Source organism: Rattus rattus, chromosome 9 (genome assembly GCF_011064425.1).
Source record: "Rattus rattus isolate New Zealand chromosome 9, Rrattus_CSIRO_v1, whole genome shotgun sequence".
Lineage (NCBI taxonomy): Eukaryota > Metazoa > Chordata > Mammalia > Rodentia > Muridae > Rattus > Rattus rattus.
In genome coordinates this window covers 86967463-86987879 of record NC_046162.1, presented here as the reverse complement: position 1 = coordinate 86987879, position 20417 = coordinate 86967463, and the positions used below count along the sequence as shown (strand labels likewise).

General features: G+C 44.4%; 2 protein-coding genes across 2 annotated transcripts; both read left to right on the top strand.

Moving 5' to 3' along the window:
* Positions 1 to 3278: 3278 nt before the first annotated feature.
* On the top strand, positions 3279 to 15217 carry LOC116910377 (WAP four-disulfide core domain protein 5-like). Its single transcript, XM_032914223.1, has 5 exons — positions 3279 to 3360; positions 3975 to 4095; positions 13052 to 13149; positions 13769 to 13917; positions 15015 to 15217. Exons 1-4 carry the CDS (start codon positions 3279 to 3281, stop codon positions 13915 to 13917), a joined length of 450 nt encoding a protein of 149 aa, XP_032770114.1. The 3' UTR covers positions 15015 to 15217.
* A 2848-nt stretch (positions 15218 to 18065) lies between these two features.
* On the top strand, positions 18066 to 19111 carry LOC116910587 (WAP four-disulfide core domain protein 18-like). The gene is made up of 2 exons (XM_032914509.1): positions 18066 to 18151; positions 18973 to 19111. The coding sequence occupies exons 1-2, from the start codon at positions 18066 to 18068 to the stop codon at positions 19109 to 19111; spliced, it is 225 nt and encodes a 74-aa protein (XP_032770400.1).
* Positions 19112 to 20417: the final 1306 nt, after the last annotated feature.

The following is a 20417-nucleotide window of genomic DNA, read 5'->3' as shown; positions in this document are numbered from 1 at the left end:
CCTTTCGCTTTAGGGTAGAATGTTCTATAAATATCTGTTAAGTTCATTTGGCTCATGACTTCTCTTAGTCTGTCTACGTCTCTGTTTAATTTCTGTTTCCATGATCTGTCCATTGATGAGAGTGGGGTGTTGAAGTCTCCTACTATTATTGTGTGAGGTGCAATGTGTGTTTTGAGCTTTAGTAAGGTTTCTTTTACGTATGTAGGTGCCCTTGTATTTGGGGCATAGATATTTAGGATTGAGAGTTCATCTTGGTGGATTTTTCCTTTGATGAATATGAAGTGTCCTTCCTTATCTTTTTTTGATGACTTTTAGTTGAAAATTCATTTTATTTGATATTAGAATGGCTACTCCAGCTTGCTTCTTCTGACCATTTGCTTGGAAAGTTGTTTTCCAGTCTTTCCCTCTGAGGTAGTGTCTGTCTTTGTCTCTGAGGTGTGTTTCCTGTAGGCAGCAGAATGCAGGGTCCTCGTTGAGTATCCAGTTTGTTAATCTATGACTTTTTATTGGGGAGTTGAGGCCATTGATGTTGAGATATATTAAGGAATAGTGATTATTGCTTCCTGTTATATTCATATTTGGATGTGAGGTTATGTTTGTGTGCTTTTCTTCTCTTTGTTTTGTTGCCAAGACGATTAGTTTCTTGTTTCTTCTAGGGTATAGCTTGCCTCCTTATGTTGGGCTTTACCATTTATTATCCTTTGTAGTGGTGGATTTGTAGAAAGATATTGTGTAAATTTGGTTTTGTCATGGAATATCTTGGTTTCTCCATCTATGTTAATTGAGAGTTTGCAGGATACAGTAACCTGGGCTGGCATTTGTGTTCTCTTAGGGTCTGTATGACATCTGTCCAGGATCTTCTGGCTTTCATAGTTTCTGGCGAAAAGTCTGGTGTAATTCTGATAGGTCTGCCTTTATATGTTACTTGACCTTTTTCCCTTACTGCTTTTAATATTCTTTCTTTATTTTGTGCGTTTGGTGTTTTGACTATTATGTGATGGGAGGTGTTTCTTTTCTGGTCCAATCTATTTGGAGTTCTGTAGGCTTCTTGTATGTTTATGGGTATCTCTTTCTTTAGGTTAGGGAAGTTTTCTTCTATGATTTTGTTGAAGATATTTACTGGTCCTTTGAGCTGGGAATCTTCACTCTCTTCTATACCTATTATCCTTAGGTTTGATCTTCTCATTGAGTCCTGGATTTCCTGTATGTTCTGGACCAGTAGCTTTTTCCGCTTTACATTATCTTTGACAGTTGAGTCAATGATTTCTATGGACTCTTCTGCTCCTGAGATTCTCTCTTCCATCTCTTGTACTCTGTTGGTGAAGCTTGTATCTACAGCTCCTTGTCTCTTCTTTTTGGTTTTTCTATATCCAGGGTTGTTTCCATGTGTTCTTTCTTGATTGCTTCTATTTCCATTTTTAATTCCTTCAACTGTTTGATTGTGTTTTCCTGGAATTCTTTCAGGGATTTTGTGACTCCTCTCTATGGGCTTCTACTTGTTTATTTATGATTTCCTGGAATTCTTTTCAGGGATTTTTTCGATTCCTCTCTGTAGGCTTCTACTTGTTCTCTAAGGAGTTCTTCACGTCTTTCTTGAAGTCCTCCAGCATCATGATCAAATATGATTTTGAAACTAGATCTTGCTTTTCTGGTGTGTTTGGATATTCGTGTTTGCTTTGGTGGGAGAATTGGGCTCCAATGATGCCATGTAGTCTTGGTTTCTGTTGCTTGTGTTCCTGCGCTTGCCTCTCGCCATCAGATTATCTCTAGTGTTACTTTGTTCTGCTATTTCTGACAGTGGCTAGACTGTCCTATAAGCCTGTGTGTCAGGAGTGCTGTAGACCTGTTTTCCTGTTTTCTTTCAGCCAGTTATGGGGACAGAGTGTTCTGCTTTCGGGCGTGTAGTTTTTCCTATCTACAGGCCTTCAGCTGTTCCTGTGGGCCTGTGTCTGGTGTTCACCAGGCAGGTCACTTGCAGCAGAAAAGTTGGTCTTACCTGTGGTCCCGAGGCTCAAGTTTGCTCGTGGGGTGCTGCCTACGAGCTCTCAGTGGCGGCAGCAACCAGGAAGATCTGCACCGCCGTTTCCAGGAGCCTCCGTGCACCAGGGTTCCAGATGGCGTTTGGTGTTTTCCTCTGGCGTCTGAGATGTGTGCAGAGTGCAGTCTCTTCTGGTTTCCCAGGCGTGTCTGCCTCTCTGTAGGTTTAGCTCTCCCTCCCACGGGATTTGGGTGCAGAGAACTGTTTATCCGGTCTGTTTCCTTCAGGTTCCGGCGGTGTCTCAGGCAGGGGTCCTGCCGCTCCTGGGCCCTCCCCCACGGGAACCCAGAGGCCATATACAGTTTCCTCTAGGCCCAGGGATGTGGGCAGGGGTAGGCAGTGTTGGTGGTCTCTTCCGCTCTGCAACCTCAGGAGTGCCCACCTGACCAGATGGTGAGGTCTCTCTCCCCCGGGGTTTGGGAGCAGAGAGCTGCTGCGGGCCGGGATCCGTGGGTTTGGGACTCCCGGTAAACACAGGAAGTGCCTGGTCCTAGAGGAATTTTGCCTCTGTGTGTCCTGAGTTCACCAGGCAGGTCTCTTGCAGCAGAAAAGTTGGTCTTACCTGTGGTCCCGAGGCTCAAGTTTGCTCGTGGGGTGCTGCCTACGAGCTCTCAGCGGCGGCAGCAACCAGGAAGACCGCCTCTTGACTTTTAACTGGCCCTAGCCAGTTTGAAGAAGTCTTTGAGTATCCACCTTCTTTCCAGGTGTGACGTCATTACCTATATCTGCAGGTAGGAGGGGCCTAGATTCCAAACCTGTTAGGGAATCTCATCTACTTAGCTCAAAAGGACTCACGCACCCCCTCACTGAGAAGCAGGACACATTCATGTAGCTGTCGATGTCCAGGAGGACACAGAAAGGCCCTAACACTCCTCACCAGACGTCTCCACTTCAGCTCTCACTCTGACACTCTGATTATATAAAAATGAATGTTGCTTTTGCTCATAATTCATACAAGGCCCATACTGAGGTGTAACGAGTAAGTCAGGTGTAAAATGTGTTTGGGACTCTTTCATGATTATCATTTGAATCTCCCAAACAACAATTAGAGAGCAGTCAGTTATAAAACAGATAAAGGAAGCAGTGGAGTGTCAGGTATCTTCTTGCAAGCCCTGTCTGTATATTTACATATATAAATAGAGAGAGAGAATTCCCTATAGACCGAGTTGTCCCACACCCAAACTTCTCACTTTACTGCACGTATAAATTGCTTGGTGAGTTCAGCCCAGCCAAAGCCAACATGAAGATAGCCGTCATCTTAATTCTGGTGGGTTTCATCATTGTAGGGATGACCACTGCCTGTGATCTGTCTTCTCCCAAACGTAAGTATGTTAAGGGGATCCAAATAGAACAGAGAGAGAGAACCCAAAGAACACTAGGACCTGGGAAAGAGCAAGCATAGGGAAAGTCATGTGTCAACTACTGGGATCAACTTTACTTGCTTTGGCCTATAAGAGTAATCACGATTCATTCCTTAACGTTCTAAGAGACAGAAGCTGGGAGGTGTCCAACAGATGCTGTGATACAGATCAGGGCAGCTCCCCAAGTTTAGAGATGTGCCTTGCATATGGGACTCCTGGGACCACTTGCTCAGAGATGAAATGAGGTTCCGGTGGCATAAGAGAGGTGCAGCTGTCATTAGAGCCTTTATAGCATCTTCTAAGGAGAAAAGAAGGGGCTGTGATGGTGGAAGGTTTTTTCTACTGAGACGGCATAGGCTGTGGAGAAAGAACACTCTCCCAAAGTCCAAAATCACCAATTGGGCTTAAGATCAAGACTGGAGCTCATGACACTGAGGGAAGAGCCCTGGCATGTGAAGGAGGATATAGAGTAAGCTAGTCTCCTGCAGGCGATGAGTCTTCAGACTTCTGGCATCAATTTCAAACCTTGTCTTTCTGACTTCTTCAGGTTCCATAAACACTTTGGTATATTTCAGCATTCAAAAAGCCTGGAACTTGTCCCAAGGTGCCAACAGGAGGTTTTGGAAATCATGTTAATGAATGTTCAGGAGATGAATCATGTCCCTATGACCAGAAGTGCTGCAATATTCGCCATCGGTGCATATGTGTATCTCCTCAGTCTACATCAGTTTAAAGTTAGTAAACTCCTTGATTTGCTTTTCTATTGTTGTGATAAGACCATGACCAAGGGAGCTTACAGAAGAAACAGTTTATTAGGGGCTTCCTGGTTCAGTGAATGAGTCCTTGACAATCATGGAGGGGAGCATGGCATCAAGACATTGGGTTACACTCTCCATAGCCCTCTCCTATGTAAAAACGATCTCACAGTAACAAAGGGGCACAAAAGTCATCTGACCTACACCCATTTGCTCATCACCTAGGACATCATATTCTTCTCTCCCTCAGCCAAAAAGGTTCAAACCTCTCAGGAAACCACGTGTTCCTGAGAGTGTGAAGGCATCGACGTTAAAGCAGACATTCATTTATTGAATGCATTATGCATCAACCAGGCATGCGCTAGAATGGAGATTCAAGGCTCAGTGTAACTAGGCTGCAGAAACACTGTGTGTTAGCTTAAACTCTCCACCAGTTTCTAGTAAGTTCTAACGGTGGTGACTAGCTTTGCCTGGGAAGAATTCAGAGTGGAGTTCAACTAGGAGAAGCTGAAATCTAAACACAGAATCCCTAGCAGACAAGGGAGGCAAGATCAGATGGTGGGGAAGTGTGGGCCTCCTTAGGAGATGTGAAAAGTGGCATGTGATAACTGTGGTGTCTGGGTGAGGGACACTGCAAGCAGTCCACATCCAATCAACAATGAGCTTATGAGCAGAGTGAGGATTGAACAACGAGAGGAACTGTCATGATCAAATCTATATTTCAGAGGACAGGCAGCCCTGTGGAAGAAGGATCTGGTCTTCATAGCATAACTGATCACATTTCTTCTGAATCCACAGAACCCATGCTTGGCTACTGCCTAAGCCAAGAATTGCATCCTTAAAAGATGAAGATCTATAATCTGGTGACAGCTTCCTAATGTGTTCATGTACAAAATAAACTCTCCTTAGCATTCTTTTTGTTGAAGACTTGTTTTGTGTGTGTGTGTGTGTGTGTGTGTGTGTGTGTGTGTGTGTGTGAATCATATTGACTCTTCCAATTAGCAGAGTCGTCCCTTTAGAATGCCCTCAACACTGAGTCCTCAGGATCCAATCACATGAAGGACAGGGTCCTCCAATAATTCATCTCCCTCTTTCACATCTGTGTCATAGACAAGTTCAGGGACATGAGAACATTTTGTATGGCCAGCTGGTGAATATATGTCTGGTCAAACAAATTAAGTGAACAGAGCATGCAGGCTAGAGCTGCATTTACAGGGTTGTAACTCAGGAGGAACAGGAAGGACTGAGGAAATCTCCATTCCAAGGTAATACAACATCCGGCAGCACTGGACATGTAACTCTTTCTAGAAGGACAACCAGAACCTTTGTGGTATGGGTTATTCCTAGCATGATTTAAAGACTGGAGAGCTGGCTCAGTAGCTAATAGGACATAATTCTCTTCCACAGAAACTGAGCTCAGTGTCCAGCATCTGTACAATGTGGCTCAGAATCCTATATACCTCCATCTCCAGAGGGATCTGACACCTCTGACCTCCTCAGACTCCAGCATTCAGTGCACATGTACCCGTCTAACACAATACATACTTCTTAATCTTAATATCTTTAAAAAGTATAGATTAGAAGTAGCAATTTTTTTTTCTGGAGCTGGGGACCGAACCCAGGGCCTTGCGCTTGCTAGGCAAGCGCTCTACCGCTGAGCTAAATCCCCAACCCCAGAAGTAGCATTTTTAAACAGTGCCAATTCCTCTCTACCTACAGAGTTAGAATAAAAATGAATTAGAAATTTAGAATTAAAAAATTAATTTAGGAATTTCAGGATGATTCCCATCCTTGAAAGTCAGCACTGGTACGTGGGAGTGGCTTCAGCCTTCCCCCCCGGCATTAGCTGGATGGGGTATAAACCTGTCCAGTTTTGACTGTTGGTCCTCTCAGCATTAGTGCAGTATATGGAAGATACTGCAAAGGCTCAGGGATGACAAGGCAAACACTTCCTGTTCAGAGGAGACTCTCACCAGGAAACATTCAGCGTCTGTTATGTTTCCTTGATCCCCCCACTTCATCTGCCAATGTTAGGTGGACCCTGTGCTGCGCCTCTCATGGCTTCCCTTGTTACTTGATGTCCTGTGTCTCCTTCTGTGGTTCCCTCATCTGTCTCTGTTCTTGTTCAGCCATCTTGACCTGACATCCCTCTGTCCTCCACTTCCTTCTTCCAGTCCTGCTTCTGTTCATTGTTTCTTTGGCTAAGTTCAACTTTACACCTTTGCTCTCAAGCAGGTGACATGAAGTGGCCTCACTTGCAGTCACCACACTTTCTCCAGCTTCTCCCCTACACCCTGGTTCATAGTCACATCAATCTAGACTCCTTACATTTCTGATCTCTGCTTCTCAGGACTGAAACCTCTTGAATTCTGCTGTGGACAGTTAACCTTTCACAATCCTTTCTCTTACACATGTATATATGTACATAGGTGGATGTAGAAAGATGTGTTTATTGCATATTGTGTACTATGTGATCTGAGAATTACTATTAGTGATTAAAGTTGGAATAAATGTTCCTGTGTTTTTGTCGGCCAGGATTACAAAGGAAAGCAGAACTATCTGTCCAGTTGCTTCCATTACCACTGCTGTGTCTGAAGTCAAATGGTGGTGGTGGGCTTTTAATTCCAGCAGGAGGATGCAGAGGCACATGAAACTCTGAGTTTGCAACCACCCTGGTCTATAGAACAAATTCCAGAACAATCAGGGCTACATAGAAGAAACCTGGCACAAAAACAAAAAAACAAACAACAAAAAGAAAACAAAAACCCACTGCAATACACTGTGATTTTATAGGCAGTTCATAAAATGTGACATTAAAAAAATGCATATGAATTTGCTGTGTGTCTGACACAGCATGCCCAAAACAAAAGAGGAAAGTTATAGACACTCATGAGTGTCTCCTCAAGCTGAAGAAAATACTGAAAACTCATGGAACAATAAGTGAAACCAAACAAATCCCTCACACACTGAGAATGAGTCCTACAGAGAGAAGATAACTCCAAAGCCAGCCACAGAGTGTCTGGGCCATTCCTAGAGCCCTCGGACTAGCCAGGTACAGCTGGGTCTCTTAAAGTCGTTAGTAGATATAGCAAAAGAAGCAGGCTCTCTACTAGTAACTAAGGACACTGCAAGTTCTCCTAGGCCTTCCATTGCTCCACTTCTCACATATGCAGCCTTCTGACTGAAGACCTGTCTTTCAGGAAAGCACAAGTCAAAGATGACCAACCATCACTGCACAGATTGCCTCTTAACTTTCAACTGACACGATCCAGTTTGAAATCTCTGACTATCTGTGTCTTCCAGGAGTGACTTCTACCTATGGCTGCAGGTAACAGGGGACTAGATTCCACACCTGTTTAAGAATGTCATCCTAAGGACTGGAGCATCACCTCTCCAAGAAGCATGACACATTCTTATAGAACTGGATTCCAGGAAGTCCCAGGAAGGCCCTACCACTCCTCACCAGAAATCTCTGCTTCAGCTCTCACTCTGGAACTCTGAGCTACATAGAAATTAGTACTTCCTTTGCTCATCACTAATACAAGGGCCAAGATGTGTTGTAACAAGTAACCCAGTTGTAAAATGTGTTTGTGACTCTTTTTTGGTTATCATTTTCATCTACATAGCAAGAATTAGAGAGAAGTCAGTTATGAAACAGATAAAGGAGGCGGCTGAATGGCAGGCATATTCTTGAAAGCTCGTTCTATAGAGAGAGAGAATTCCCCCATTGATTGCCTTTTCCCACACCCAGCTTCTAGCTTTACTGTGGGTTTAAATTGCTTCATGAGTTCAGCCCAGCCACAGTCAACATAGAGACAGTCCTGTGCTCTGTCTTCTCCCCAAAGTAAGTGTGTTGGGGGATACAAGCTGAAGAGAGAGAGGACCCAAAGACCACTAGGACGTGGAGATGGCTAGCACAGGGAAAGTCATGTGCTAACTGCTTGGTTCAAACTTGCTCCCTTTGGCCTATAAGAGTGATCCCTCTGCATTTGTTAGTTTACTTAGAGACAGAGGCTGGGGAGCAGTCTGACAGAAGCTGGCATAGAGATCAGGGCAGCTCCCCTAGTATGGAGATGTGCCTTGCTTTTGGTATATGTGGGAGCATTTGCTCAGAGAGGAGCCAAGGGTCTGATGTGATGAGTGAGGTGTGGCTGTCATTAAAATTTTTATGGCATCTTCTAAGGTGTGAAGAAGGGGCTGCAATGGCGGAAGGTTCTTTGTACTGGGACTACATAGGCTATGGAGAGAAAATACTCTCCCAAAGGCCAGAATCAACAATTGAGCTTAAGATCAAGACTGGGGCTGGTCAGTCAGAGGGAAGTGCCCTGGGGTGCAAAGGAGGATATAGAGTAAGCTAGTCTCGTGCAGGTGATGAGTCTTCAGACCTCTAGCATAAATTCTCAACCTTATCTCTCTGATGTCCTTAGGCTGCATAAACACCATTGAATATTTCAGCATTAAAAAAACCTGGAGGCAGACGTGCCTGGGAAACCAGCAGAGACTACTCTCTGCCCACATTTCTGACTCTAGAGGAAAATGGCTAGCGCCATCTGGGTCCCCTGTGCACAGGTACACAGAAGAAGTAGGGGCAGGCCCTTCTGGTTCCTGCCCACAGGGACAGCTGAAAGTCAGTGGAGAGGAATGACTACACGCCTGAGAACAGAACATTCTGTTCCCATAACTGGCTGAAAGAAAACAGGAAAACAGGTCTACAGCACTCCTGACACAGGCCTATAGGACGGTCTAGCCACTGTCAGAATAGCAAAACAAGGTAACACCAGAGACAACCTGATGGCGAGAGGCAAGCACAGGAACCCAAGCAACAGAAACCAAGGCTACATGGCATCATCAGAGTCCAATTCTCCCACCAAAGCAAACAATGAATATACAAACACACCAGAAAAGCAAGATCTACATTCAAAAATCACAGTATATCATGATGATGGAGGACTTTAAAAAGGTCATAAATAACTCCCTTAAGGAAATACAGGACAACACAAGTAAACAACTAGAAGCCCTTAAAGAAGAAACACAAAAATTCCTTAAAGAGCTACTGGAAAAAAATAACAAAACAGGAGAAGGAAATGAAACCATCTAGAAGTTAAAAATGGAAATAGAATCAATAAAGAGAGCACAAAGGGAGACAACCCTGGAGATAGAAAACCTAGGAAAGAGATCAGGAGTCACATCACCAACAGAATACAAGAGATAGAAGAGAAAAATCTCAGGAGCAGAAGATTCCATAGAAATCACCAACATAACTGTCAAAGATAATGTAAAACAGAAAAAGCTACTGGTCCAAAACATACAGGAAATCCAGGACACAATGAGATCAAACTTAAGGATAATAGGTATAGAAGAGAGTGAAGACTCTGAACTCAAAGAACCAGTAAATATCTTCAACAAAATCATAGAAGAAAACTTCCCTAACCTAAAGAAAAGATGCCTATAAACATACAAGAAGCCTACAGAACTCCAAATAGATTGGACCAGAAAAGAAACTCCTCCCGTCACATATTAGTCAAAACACCAAATGCACAAAATGAAGAAAGAATATTAAAGGCAGTAAGGGGAAAAGGTCAAGTAACATATAAAGGCAGACCTCCCAGAATTACATCAGACGTCTCATCAGCATGAGCTCTGTACCAGTTGTTAGTTATTTCTAACAGTGGGAACTAGCTTTGCCAGGGAAGACGTCAGAGTGCAAGATCAAGTAGAAGCTTAAGTCAGGATACACAAAGCCCACCAGAGGAGAGAGGCAGCCATCAGACAGTGGAAGACATGTGAAAGCTTTTGGGACATGGGAAATGATTACCCATGACATCTGTGGCATCTGGGTCAGGGACAATACTACAAGATGTCTACATACAAACAGCTTGGGTTACCAAGCACAGAGAGAGGGCTAATTAGAGCTTTCTAAGCAGAGGAACCTCTGTGATCAAGTCTATATTTCAGATGGCTGACAGCCCTTTAGAAGATAAATTTGTTCCCTATAACCAGGACTGATGGCCAGGCCCAGAAGATTTCTTCTGAATCCACAGAGCCGATGCTTGGCTCCTCCCTAGCCCTAGAATTGCATCTTTGGAAGAGGAATTTCTAAACTGTGGCAATATCTTTCTAATGTGTTTGTGTCCAAAATAAACTGTCCGTAGCTTTCTCCTTGTAGAAGAGTTCTTATTTGTGCATCCTATTGACTCTTGTGATCAGTAGAGCCATCCCTGTAGCTCCCTATATACATGGTTCAGGATCCCTGCAGATTGAGAACAAGATCCTCCTACATAATTCCTTTCCCTCTGTTAGGTCTGCATTTCCAGACAACCTAGGGGACACAAGAAAATTTTATATCCAGTGAGTATAACTTGGTCAAACATTGATGAGTTTAGCAGGTTCCATAGAGCACACCTGCTGATTCTGTATTTATTGGGTGATGAATCAGGAGGAGCAGGAAAGGTTGAGAATTCCCTGTGATAGGCAGTACAACATCCTGCAGGACTGGATACTTAACTACAGGACCTCAACCACGACCTTCAGATATGGTTTCTTCTTACTAAGGGTTGGGAGCATATGGAGATGGCTCAATGGTTAATGGCCCATGCTATTCTTCCAGAGATCAACATCTGCACCAGGTGGTTCGGAACTTCTTACAATTTCATCTCCAGAGACATCTGACGCTTCTGACCGACTCAGAATCCTGCATGCTGTGTGCACATGCCCTACTTCAAAGACACATACACATTAATTAAAATAATTTTAAAATATTTAAGAAGCATCAATTACAACAACACTTCTTGCCTACATTGGGAGTTAAAATTAACTGAAATACAACCATGAATTTTGAGCCATTCTCATCCTTCGAGGTCAGCAATTGGCATTTGCAAGGTGCTGCTGGTCTTCCCCCTTTCTTCCTGAATGGGTACAAGGCATATCGAGGTTTGATTGCTGGTTCTCCCAGCATTGTTGGGGTTTATGGCAGATCACTCCAAAGACTCAGTGAAGAAAAGGCAAGCCCTTCCTGTTCGGGGAGAACCTCGCCAGCAAATAGCGAACTTCCATTATCTTTAGTGGATCACCCCCAACTTCACTGGAAAGTTAGGTGTCCCGTGTCTGTCTCTGACACAGCTCTGCTCCTGGTCCTCTCATGGTTTACTTTGTTACTTGATGACCTATGTCTCCCTCCATGCCATTCCCTTGTCTGTCTTTCTTCTCCTTCACCCATCTGGACTTGCTGTGCATCTGTTCTCCAGTTCCCTCACGCAGGCCTGGTCTGACTTTGCTTCTGCAGTTACACTCACCCTGGGAGATTTGTTTTCACACTGGTGACATGAAGTGGCCTCATTTGAAGCCACCACAGTTGCTCCAGCTTCTCTCCTACACCCTGGTTTGTTATCTCAATCACGATTCTTCTTACATTTCTCTGTTTCTCTGTTTCTCAGGACTCTGAAACCTCTAGAATTCTGCTGTGGACGGTTAGCCTTTTGCAGTCTTTCCTGTAACACAGGTTTATAGGGATATATAAGGATATAGATAAGATGTATTTATTGTGTGTTATATGGTATATGTGATCTGAAAGTTAATACTGACGATTAAAGTTGGAATAAATGAACCTCTGTTTGCCTGGGCTAGGACTACCAAGGAAAGCAGAACTGTCTGGCCAGTTGCTCCTATTACAAATGCTGTGTTTTAAGCCAAATGATGGTGGTGCACTCCTTTAATTTCAGCAGTGGGAAGCAGAGGCAGGTGCTTCTCTGAGTTTGAGGCCACCCTGGTCTACAGGGCAAATTCCAGGACAGCCAGGGCTATACAGAGAAACCTTGGCACAAAAGCAAAAACAAACAAACAAAAAAATAAAACAACAAAAATAAACGAAAGAAACAAACAAAAATGCCTCTGCTCTGTATTGTGATTTTTATACATATCATATAAATTATAACATCACATAAATGCAAATAAATCTGCCTGTGTTTCTGACAAAGCATGCACACAACAAAGGAGGCATGTTACTCACACCCTAGACTGTCTCCTCCACCTGAAGGAAGGACCAGAAACATGGAGCAATGCATGTAAAGAGGGAAAAGCCCTCAACCCATGAGAAGAAGCCTACAGAGAGAAGACACTGCAGAGCCAGCCACATGGTGTCCGGGACATTCCCACAGCTCTTGGACTGTCCAGCTACAGCTCTGTCTCTGAGAGTGTACAGTCTGGAGAGCAGAAGAGGCAGACTGCTCAGGGACAAATGACACTGCATGTTGTCCTCGGGCTCCCATCCCTCCATTGCTCACATATGCAGCCATCTGTATAAAGACCTGACTTACAGGAAAGCACTAGACAAAGACAGCCACCCTTCACTGGGGAGCCTACCTACTTACTTTCAATTCATCCTAACCAGTAGTAAGTCATTGAGTATACTTTTTTTCCAGGAGTGACTTTGTTGCGTATATCTGCAATAGGAAGGGCCCAGATTCCACAGTGTTAGGAATCTCATCTATAGAGCTCCAGGGACACAGCCCCATCTCTCCCAGAAGAATCTACATCCTTATGTAACTGGGTGTTCAGGAAGCCCCAGTTCAGCCCTGACAACACTCAGTGGACATCTCTGCTCCAGCTCTCCCTCTGATATCCTGAGTGAGAAATATTTCTTTTCTTCATCATTCATACAAGGGTAAGGATGTGGTGTAACAAGTCACATTGTACTAAAATGTGTTCGTGACTCTTTCGTTGTTATCACTTGCATCTACCAAAGAACTATTAGAGAGAAGTTATGAAACAGAAAAAGGAGCCAGGTAATGGGCAGGCACTTTCTGGAAAGCTCTTGTTTTCACAGATTTCCCCATTGACTGCCTCCTCCCACACCCATACTTCTAGCTTTACTAAGGCTATAAATTATTTTGTGTGTTCAGCCCAGCCAGAGCCAACATGAAGACAGCCTCAGTCTTGCTTCTGGTGGCTTTGATCGCCGTGGGAATGAACATTACCTATGCTCGGTTTTCTCCCACAAGTAAGTGTATTAAGGGCATCTGAGTTGAAGAGAGAGGGGACTCTTCAAAGCTCCTACCACCTTAGGATGTGCTATTACAGGGAAAACCATCTGGCCTCTGCTTGGGTCAAATTCACTCCCTTTGGCCTATAAGGGTGATCACTCTGCATTCCTTATGTTTCTTAGAGAAAGAGACAGGAAAGGAGTCTGAGAGAAGCTGGCATACAGATCAGGGCAGCTACTCTCATTTGGAGATGTGCCTTGCATTTTGGACTTGTAGGAACACTTGCTCAGAGATGAACCATGGGTCTGCTGTAATGAGAGAGGTGTGGCTGTTATTAGAGATTTTATGGCATCTTCTGAGTGGTAAAGGTGGGCTGTGATGGTAGAAGGTTCTTTCTTCTGAGACTGTATAGGCTGTACAGAGAGAGAGAACACTCTTCCAAGGGACAGGGTCAGCAGAGGGCTTAAGAGCAAGACTGGAGCTGGTGAGGCAGAGGGAAGAGCCGTGGGGTGTAAAGGAGGATATAGAGGAAGCTGGTCTCCTGCACTAAGTGATTAACATTCTGATCTCTAGCATTGATTCTCAACCTTGTTTTCTGTCTGCTTCAGGCTGCATAAACACCATTGTGTATTTCAGAATTAGAAAAACCTGGAAAGTGTCCCAAGAATCCCCCAAGAACTATTGGCACTTGTGTTGAATTATGCTCAGGAGATCAATCGTGCCCCAACATACAGAAGTGCTGTTCCAATGGCTGTGGTCATGTTTGCAAACATCCTGTCTTTTAAGTGAGTAGATTCCTGTGTTTTACTTTTTTTATTGTTGGAATAGAACACTATGACCAAGGCAACTTATAAAAGAAAGTTTATTGGGGGCTCACAGGTTCAGAGAGTGAGTCCATGACCCTGGTGTTTGGGAGCATGGTAGAAGGCAGGTAGGCACAGCAGGGGAGCATTGATTGACTGCAGACTTATATGTTGAGAAGCAATCTTGAGGAGAAGAGTAAGTTAACTGGGAAGGATATGGACCTCTGAAACCTCCTAGCCTGTCCCCTGAGATACAATTCCTCAAACAAATCCAAACCTCCCAATATATTTCCCCAATTTCCAAAAACTGTGAGCAGATTTTCAAATGCATAAGACTAGAAGGGCTATTATCATCTATACTACAGCATTTTGTTGAGCTATGTTCATCCAGGGGACTTTCCCTGGACAGTCCCACATTACTTTGTTCACTGGCTGCACACAAGATGCTGGATGTGTGCAAAAGAAAGGAACTGGAAAAAGATGTAAGAAGGACACCAGGTTAGGTGATCTGTGTCCTCTCCACTGCAAAGACAGTTGCACCATGACATAAGCCACCACTACTTAGATCCACATGGTCATAAACTAGGATATCTCACTCTTCTCTTCCTCAGCCAAAGAGCTTTGACTCTCTCAGGAAAACAAGTGCTCCTGGGAGGGGGAAGACAACGAAGTTAATGGGAACATTCATTTACTGGAGGCCTTGTATGTCACGCAGGCATGTACTAGAAAGGAGATTCAAAGGTCAATGGAACTAGACTGCAGAAACAGTCTGTGTGTCAGCATGAGCTCTGCACCAGCTTCTAGGAAGTTCTAACAGACATCTTTGCCTGGGAAGATGTCAGAGTGGAGATCAAACTAGCAGAAGCTTAAGTTGGGACATAAAACCAACCAGACAAGGAGTCAGCATCAGATGATGGGAAAGTGGGGCCTTAGTTGAAGTTGGGGGGGATTTATTGTTCCAGATAAATGTAGAGGTTCTAAAACAACTCCATATCCTTTTAGCCATGAGCAGAGAGTAAGGGCTGAACAACTAGAGGTTTCTAAGCCGAGGAAACAGCATGATCAAATCTGTATTGTAGGTTACTAACAGCGATGTGGAATATGGATTTGATCTTCATAAGCACGACTGATAGCCAGCCCCAGAAGATTTCTTCTGAACCCCTAGAGCCCGTGCTTGGCTCCTCCCTTGTCCTAGAATTGCATCCTTGGAAGAGGAAGATCTATACTGTGATGACAGCTTCCTAATGTGTTTGTGTCCACAAATAAACTCTCCTTAGCATTCTTCTTGTTGTACAGTTCTTATTTTCACATCCGTTTGACTCTTCTGATTAACAGAGCTATCCCTGCAGCCTCCCATGAACACTGAACCCTCGGCATCCCAGCCGTCCCAGGACAGGTCCTCCTGGGTAATTCCTCTCCCCACTGCCTTGCTCAGATGTAGCAACAAGGCAATGGACATATGAATATGTTCCAGGGGAGGGGATATTCTTGAGCATAAATCTTCTAAAGCCAAATGACCAAAACGACCTGAGCATGTCTATCTCATAAAGCAGACCTGCTGGAGCTGCATTTATTTAATGAATGATGATACAGGAGAAGTAGGCAGGGCTCAGAAATTCCCTATTGTAAAACAATTCAACATCCTGCAGCAGTCAGTGGATATCTAACTCCTGAGGCACAGGGATGACCCTGGGGTTTTGGGTTCTTCTTAGCATGAGTTAAGAGGCTATGGAGCTGGTTCAGAGGTTAATAGTGCATACTGCTCTTCTACAGAACTTCAGTGCAGTTCCAAGAGTCCACATGAGGTGGCTCAGAACTTTCTATGACTCCTGGTCCAGATGGGATCAATCACCTCTGACCTCCTCGGCCTCCTGCATTCAGTGCAGGTATACCAACCCACCTTACAACACATAAACATAATTTAAAATAATATTTATAATCTTTGAGAAGGGTGCATTTAAAAACCCCACTTCCTGTCTGTTGGAAGTTAGAACTCAACTGAAATGCCACCTGGAATTTTGGGTTCATTCTTGTCCTGCAAAAGCAATCTTGGGATCTGTGAGGTGCTTTTCCTCATCCCCTGGCCTTACTGGGTGGGGTGCAAGCCATGTTCAGGTTTGATTGGTGCTTCTCTCCTCATTGTTGGGGTTCAGAAAGGATCACTGCAAAGGATCAGTGATGAAAAGACAAACCCTCCTGTTCAGAGGAGAATCTCACCAGGAAACAGTGGGCCTCCATGATCTTTACTAGATGCCCCAACTTCATCTGCCAATGTTAAATGTCTCATGCCTGTCTGTATCACAGTAGTGCTCCTGTGCCTTTCACGGCTTACTCTGTGAATTGATGACCTTTGTCCTCTTGTGTGTAGCTCTCTTGTCTGTCTAATGTTCACCCATTTGGACCCGCCATCCATCTCCATCCAGGCCTGGTCCTGCTCTTTGCTTTCGAAGCTAAATTCAACTCTATAGCTTTGCTTTCAAGTAAGTGACATGAAGTGGCCTCACTTGGAGCCCCCATCTCATCAGTCTAGATTCTACTTGCATTTCTGTTTCTCTACTTCTCAGGACTTCTGAAACTTCTCGAATGCTTCTGTGGCCTATTAACCCTTTACAGCCCTTTTTGTAACACACACACACACACACACAGATAGAGAGACATATTTATAGTATGTTATATAATATGTGATCCAATAGTCAACAGTAATAATTAGGGTTGAAATAGAAAAACCTGTTTGCTTGACCAAAGTTTCCAAAGAAAGCGAAATTCTCTGGCCTGTTGCTACCATACAATTGCTGTGTGTTAAGCCAATTGTTAGTTGTGTACACCTTTAATTTCGGAGCTCGTGAGATGCAGGCCAGTGGATCTCTAACCTTGAGGCCAGTCTAGTCTACAAAGCTAGTTCCAGAAGAGCCAGAGCTACACAGAGAAACCCTGTCACAACAGCCAAAAACAAACAACAAAAGCAAAGCAAAGAAAAGAAGCAAACAAATAAAACCTACAATACTGCTGTATATTGTGAGTTCACATTATCCCCAAACATGACATTACAAACAAATACAAGGGATTGGGTTTTTTGGGGGGATGGTTGGGTTTTGATTTGGGGTCTTTGGGGTTTTTTTGTTTTGTTTTTGGCCAATGTTTTGAGATGACATTCATACGACAGAAGGGGAACGTAGTTACAGACACACGGGAACGTCTCCTCAAAATGAAGGAAGGACTGGACACACATGGAACAAAGCATGAGACCAAAGAGACTCCCCTCAAACCCTGAGAAGGAACCACACAGAGAGAAGACACTCCAAAGCCAGCTGCATGGCATGTGGGACATTCCCGCAGTTCTTGGACTGTCCAAGTACAGCTTTGTCTCTGAATCTATAGTCTGGAAGCAAAAGAGGCAGGCTCTCTGCTGGGGACAAGGGACATGCTGCATGTTGTCCTAAGGCTCCCCTCCCTCCACTGCTCACATATGCAGCCTTCTGTATAAAGACCTGACTTACAGAAAAGCATTGGTCAAAGGCAACCACCCATCATCAGGGAGTCTGCCTCTTGCTTTTCAACTGACCCTAGCCAGTTTAAAGTCTCTGAGTATCCATCTCTTCTCGGAGTGATGGCATTGCCTATTCTGTAGGAAAGAGGACCCAGATTTCTCAGTGTTTAGGAATTTCATCTAACAGATCCAAAGACAGAAGCCCCATCTCTCCCAGAAGCATGCCACATCCTTATGGAACTGGGTGTTCAGGAAGCCACAGATGGGCCCTGACTCCCCACTGAGAGTCCCTGCTTAAGCTCATACTCTGAGATGCTGATAACCATAGAAATAAATATTTCCTTGGATCAGTATAAGATCATCATTCATACACGAGCCAAGCTGTGATGTAAGGAGGAACACAGTGCTAAACTCTGTTCTTGACTTTTTCCTGGTTATTATTTGATCCAACCAAGGAACAATGCTCTAATTGTAACTAGAGACACGTCATATATGAAATATAAAAAGAACCAAGTTCTCAGCATGCACCACTGGAGAGCTCTTCTTTTTATATGTCCTGATTGGCTGCCTCCTCCCACGCCCACACGTCTACCTTTACTCAGGTTACAAATTGCTTTCTGAGTTCAGTCCGGTCAGCGCCAACATGAAGCCTGCCACAATCTTTGTTCTGGTAGCTTTGATTTCCATGAATATGAATATTGCCAGGGCTCTGTCGAATTCCAAAAGTAAGTGTGTTAAGGGGATCCAAGCTAAAAGAAGAGAGAGCTCAAAACCCAGTAGGACCCAGGGATGAGCTAGAACAGGGGAAAGCCATGTACACACTGCTTGAATCAAACTTGCTCCCTTTGGTCTATAATAGTGACCACTCTGCATTTCTGAGAGAGAGAGAGAGAGAGAGAGAGAGAGAGAGAGAGAGAGAGAGAGAGAGAGAGAGAGAGAGAAGAAAATGTATTTGACAGATGCTGGGATAGAGAGCAGGGCAGCTCCCCTGGTTTGGAGATGTGCCTTGCATTTGGGATTCGTGAAGGCACTTGCTCAATGATGAGCCATGGGTCTGGTGTGATGAGAGAGGTGTGGCTCTCATTAGAGATTTTATGGAATCTTCTAAGGTGTAAAGAAGGAGCTGTTGATGGCAGAGGGTGCTTCTACTGAGACTGCATAGACTGTGGAGGGGGAAGAACACTCTCCCAAGGGCCAGAATCAACAGAAGAGCTTAGGAGCAAGACTGGTGGAGCTGAGGGAAGAGCCCTGGGGTGGACTGGACGATATGAAAAGAGCTGGTCACCTGCGGGTGATGAGCATTTAGTCCTCTAGCATCAATACTCAACCTTGTCTTTCTGACTGCTTCAGGCTGCATAAACACACTTGTATGTTTCAGCATTAGAAGTAAGTGTGTTAAGGGGATCCAAGCTGAAGGCAGAGAGAGCTCAAACCCAGTAGAGCTAGAACAGGGGAAGGCCATGTACACACTGCTTGAATCAAACTTGCTCCCTTTGGTCTATAATAGTGATCACTCTGCATTTCTTGGAGAGAGAGAGAGAGAGAGAGAGAGAGAGAGCTTGTCCTAAGGTGCCCACACAGAGTATCGCAGCTTGTGATGAGCAATGCTCAGGAGATGAGGTGTGCCCTGGCAAAATGAAGTGCTGTAGCAATGGCTGTGGTCATTCCTGCAGACCTCCTGTCTTTTAAGTGAGTATAGTCCAATTTCTTGCTTTTCTAGTGTTGTTCTAGGACATCATGACCAAAGCAACTTATAAAAGAAAGTTTACCGGGTGCTTACAGGTTCAGAGAGTGAACCCTCATGGCGGGGAGCATGGTAGCAGGCAGGTAGGCATGGCACTGAAGCCTTGCCTGCAGGCTTACATCTTGAGAAGCAATCCTGAGGAAGAGAGTGAGCTAGCGGGGAAGGATATGGGCCTCCAACTCCTCCAACAAATGCATACCTCCCAATATCTTTCCCTAAAGTTCCAAAACCTGTGAAGTGATCATTCAAATACGTAAGGCTACAAGGGTCATTATCATCTATACTACAACATCCTGTCAAGGTCTACGGAACTGAGTCCCTTTCCAGGGGACTTTGCTTGGACAGTCCCATGTTGCCCTGTCCACTGACTGCGCACAAGAGTCTGGATGTGTCCAAGAGAAAGAGCTGAAAGAAGATAGAAGAAGGGCACCAGGTGTGTCCTCTCCACTGCAAAGACAGTGCCACTGTGACTAACATGACACAAGCCACCATGATAACCCCACATAGTCATAAACTGGATATCTCATTCTTTCCCACCCCAGCAAAAGAGGTTTGACTCTCACAAGGGCTCCTGGGAGGGGGAAGACGACGAAGTTAATGGGAACATTCATTTACTGGAGGCCTTGTATGTCAGGCAGGCATGTGGTAGAGTGGAGATTCAAGGGTCAATGGAACTAGACTGCAGAAACAGTCTGTGTGTCAGCATGAGCTCTGCACCAGTCTAGTAAGTTCTCACAGTAGTGACTACCTTTACCAGGGAAGATGTCAGAGTGGAGATCAACTAGAAGAAGCTTAAGTTAGGATACCCAACACTCACCAGACAAGGGAGGCAGGATCAAAGAGTGGGAGAAATGTGGTCCTTCTTGAGAACTCAAGACATGATTAAAACAGAAAGCTCCAGTGTCTGGGTTGGGCACTCTACAACAAGCCCACATCTAATCGGCAGTGAGCTAACCAGCAGAGAGTGAGGGCTGAACCACCAGAGGTTTGTAAACAGAGGGAAAGTCCTGACCAAATCTGTATTGTAGATGTTTATGGCCCTGCGGAAGATGGAGCTTTATAAGCCTGACTGGAGCCCAGCCCCAGAAGATTTCTTCTGAATCCACAGAACCCAGGCTTGGCTTCCCCCTAGAATTGCATCCTTGGAAGAGGAAGATCGACAGTGTGGTGACAACTTCCTAATGTGTCTGTGTCCAAAATAAACAATCCTTAGCTTTCTTTTTGCTGAAGAGTTCTTATTTGTGCATCATA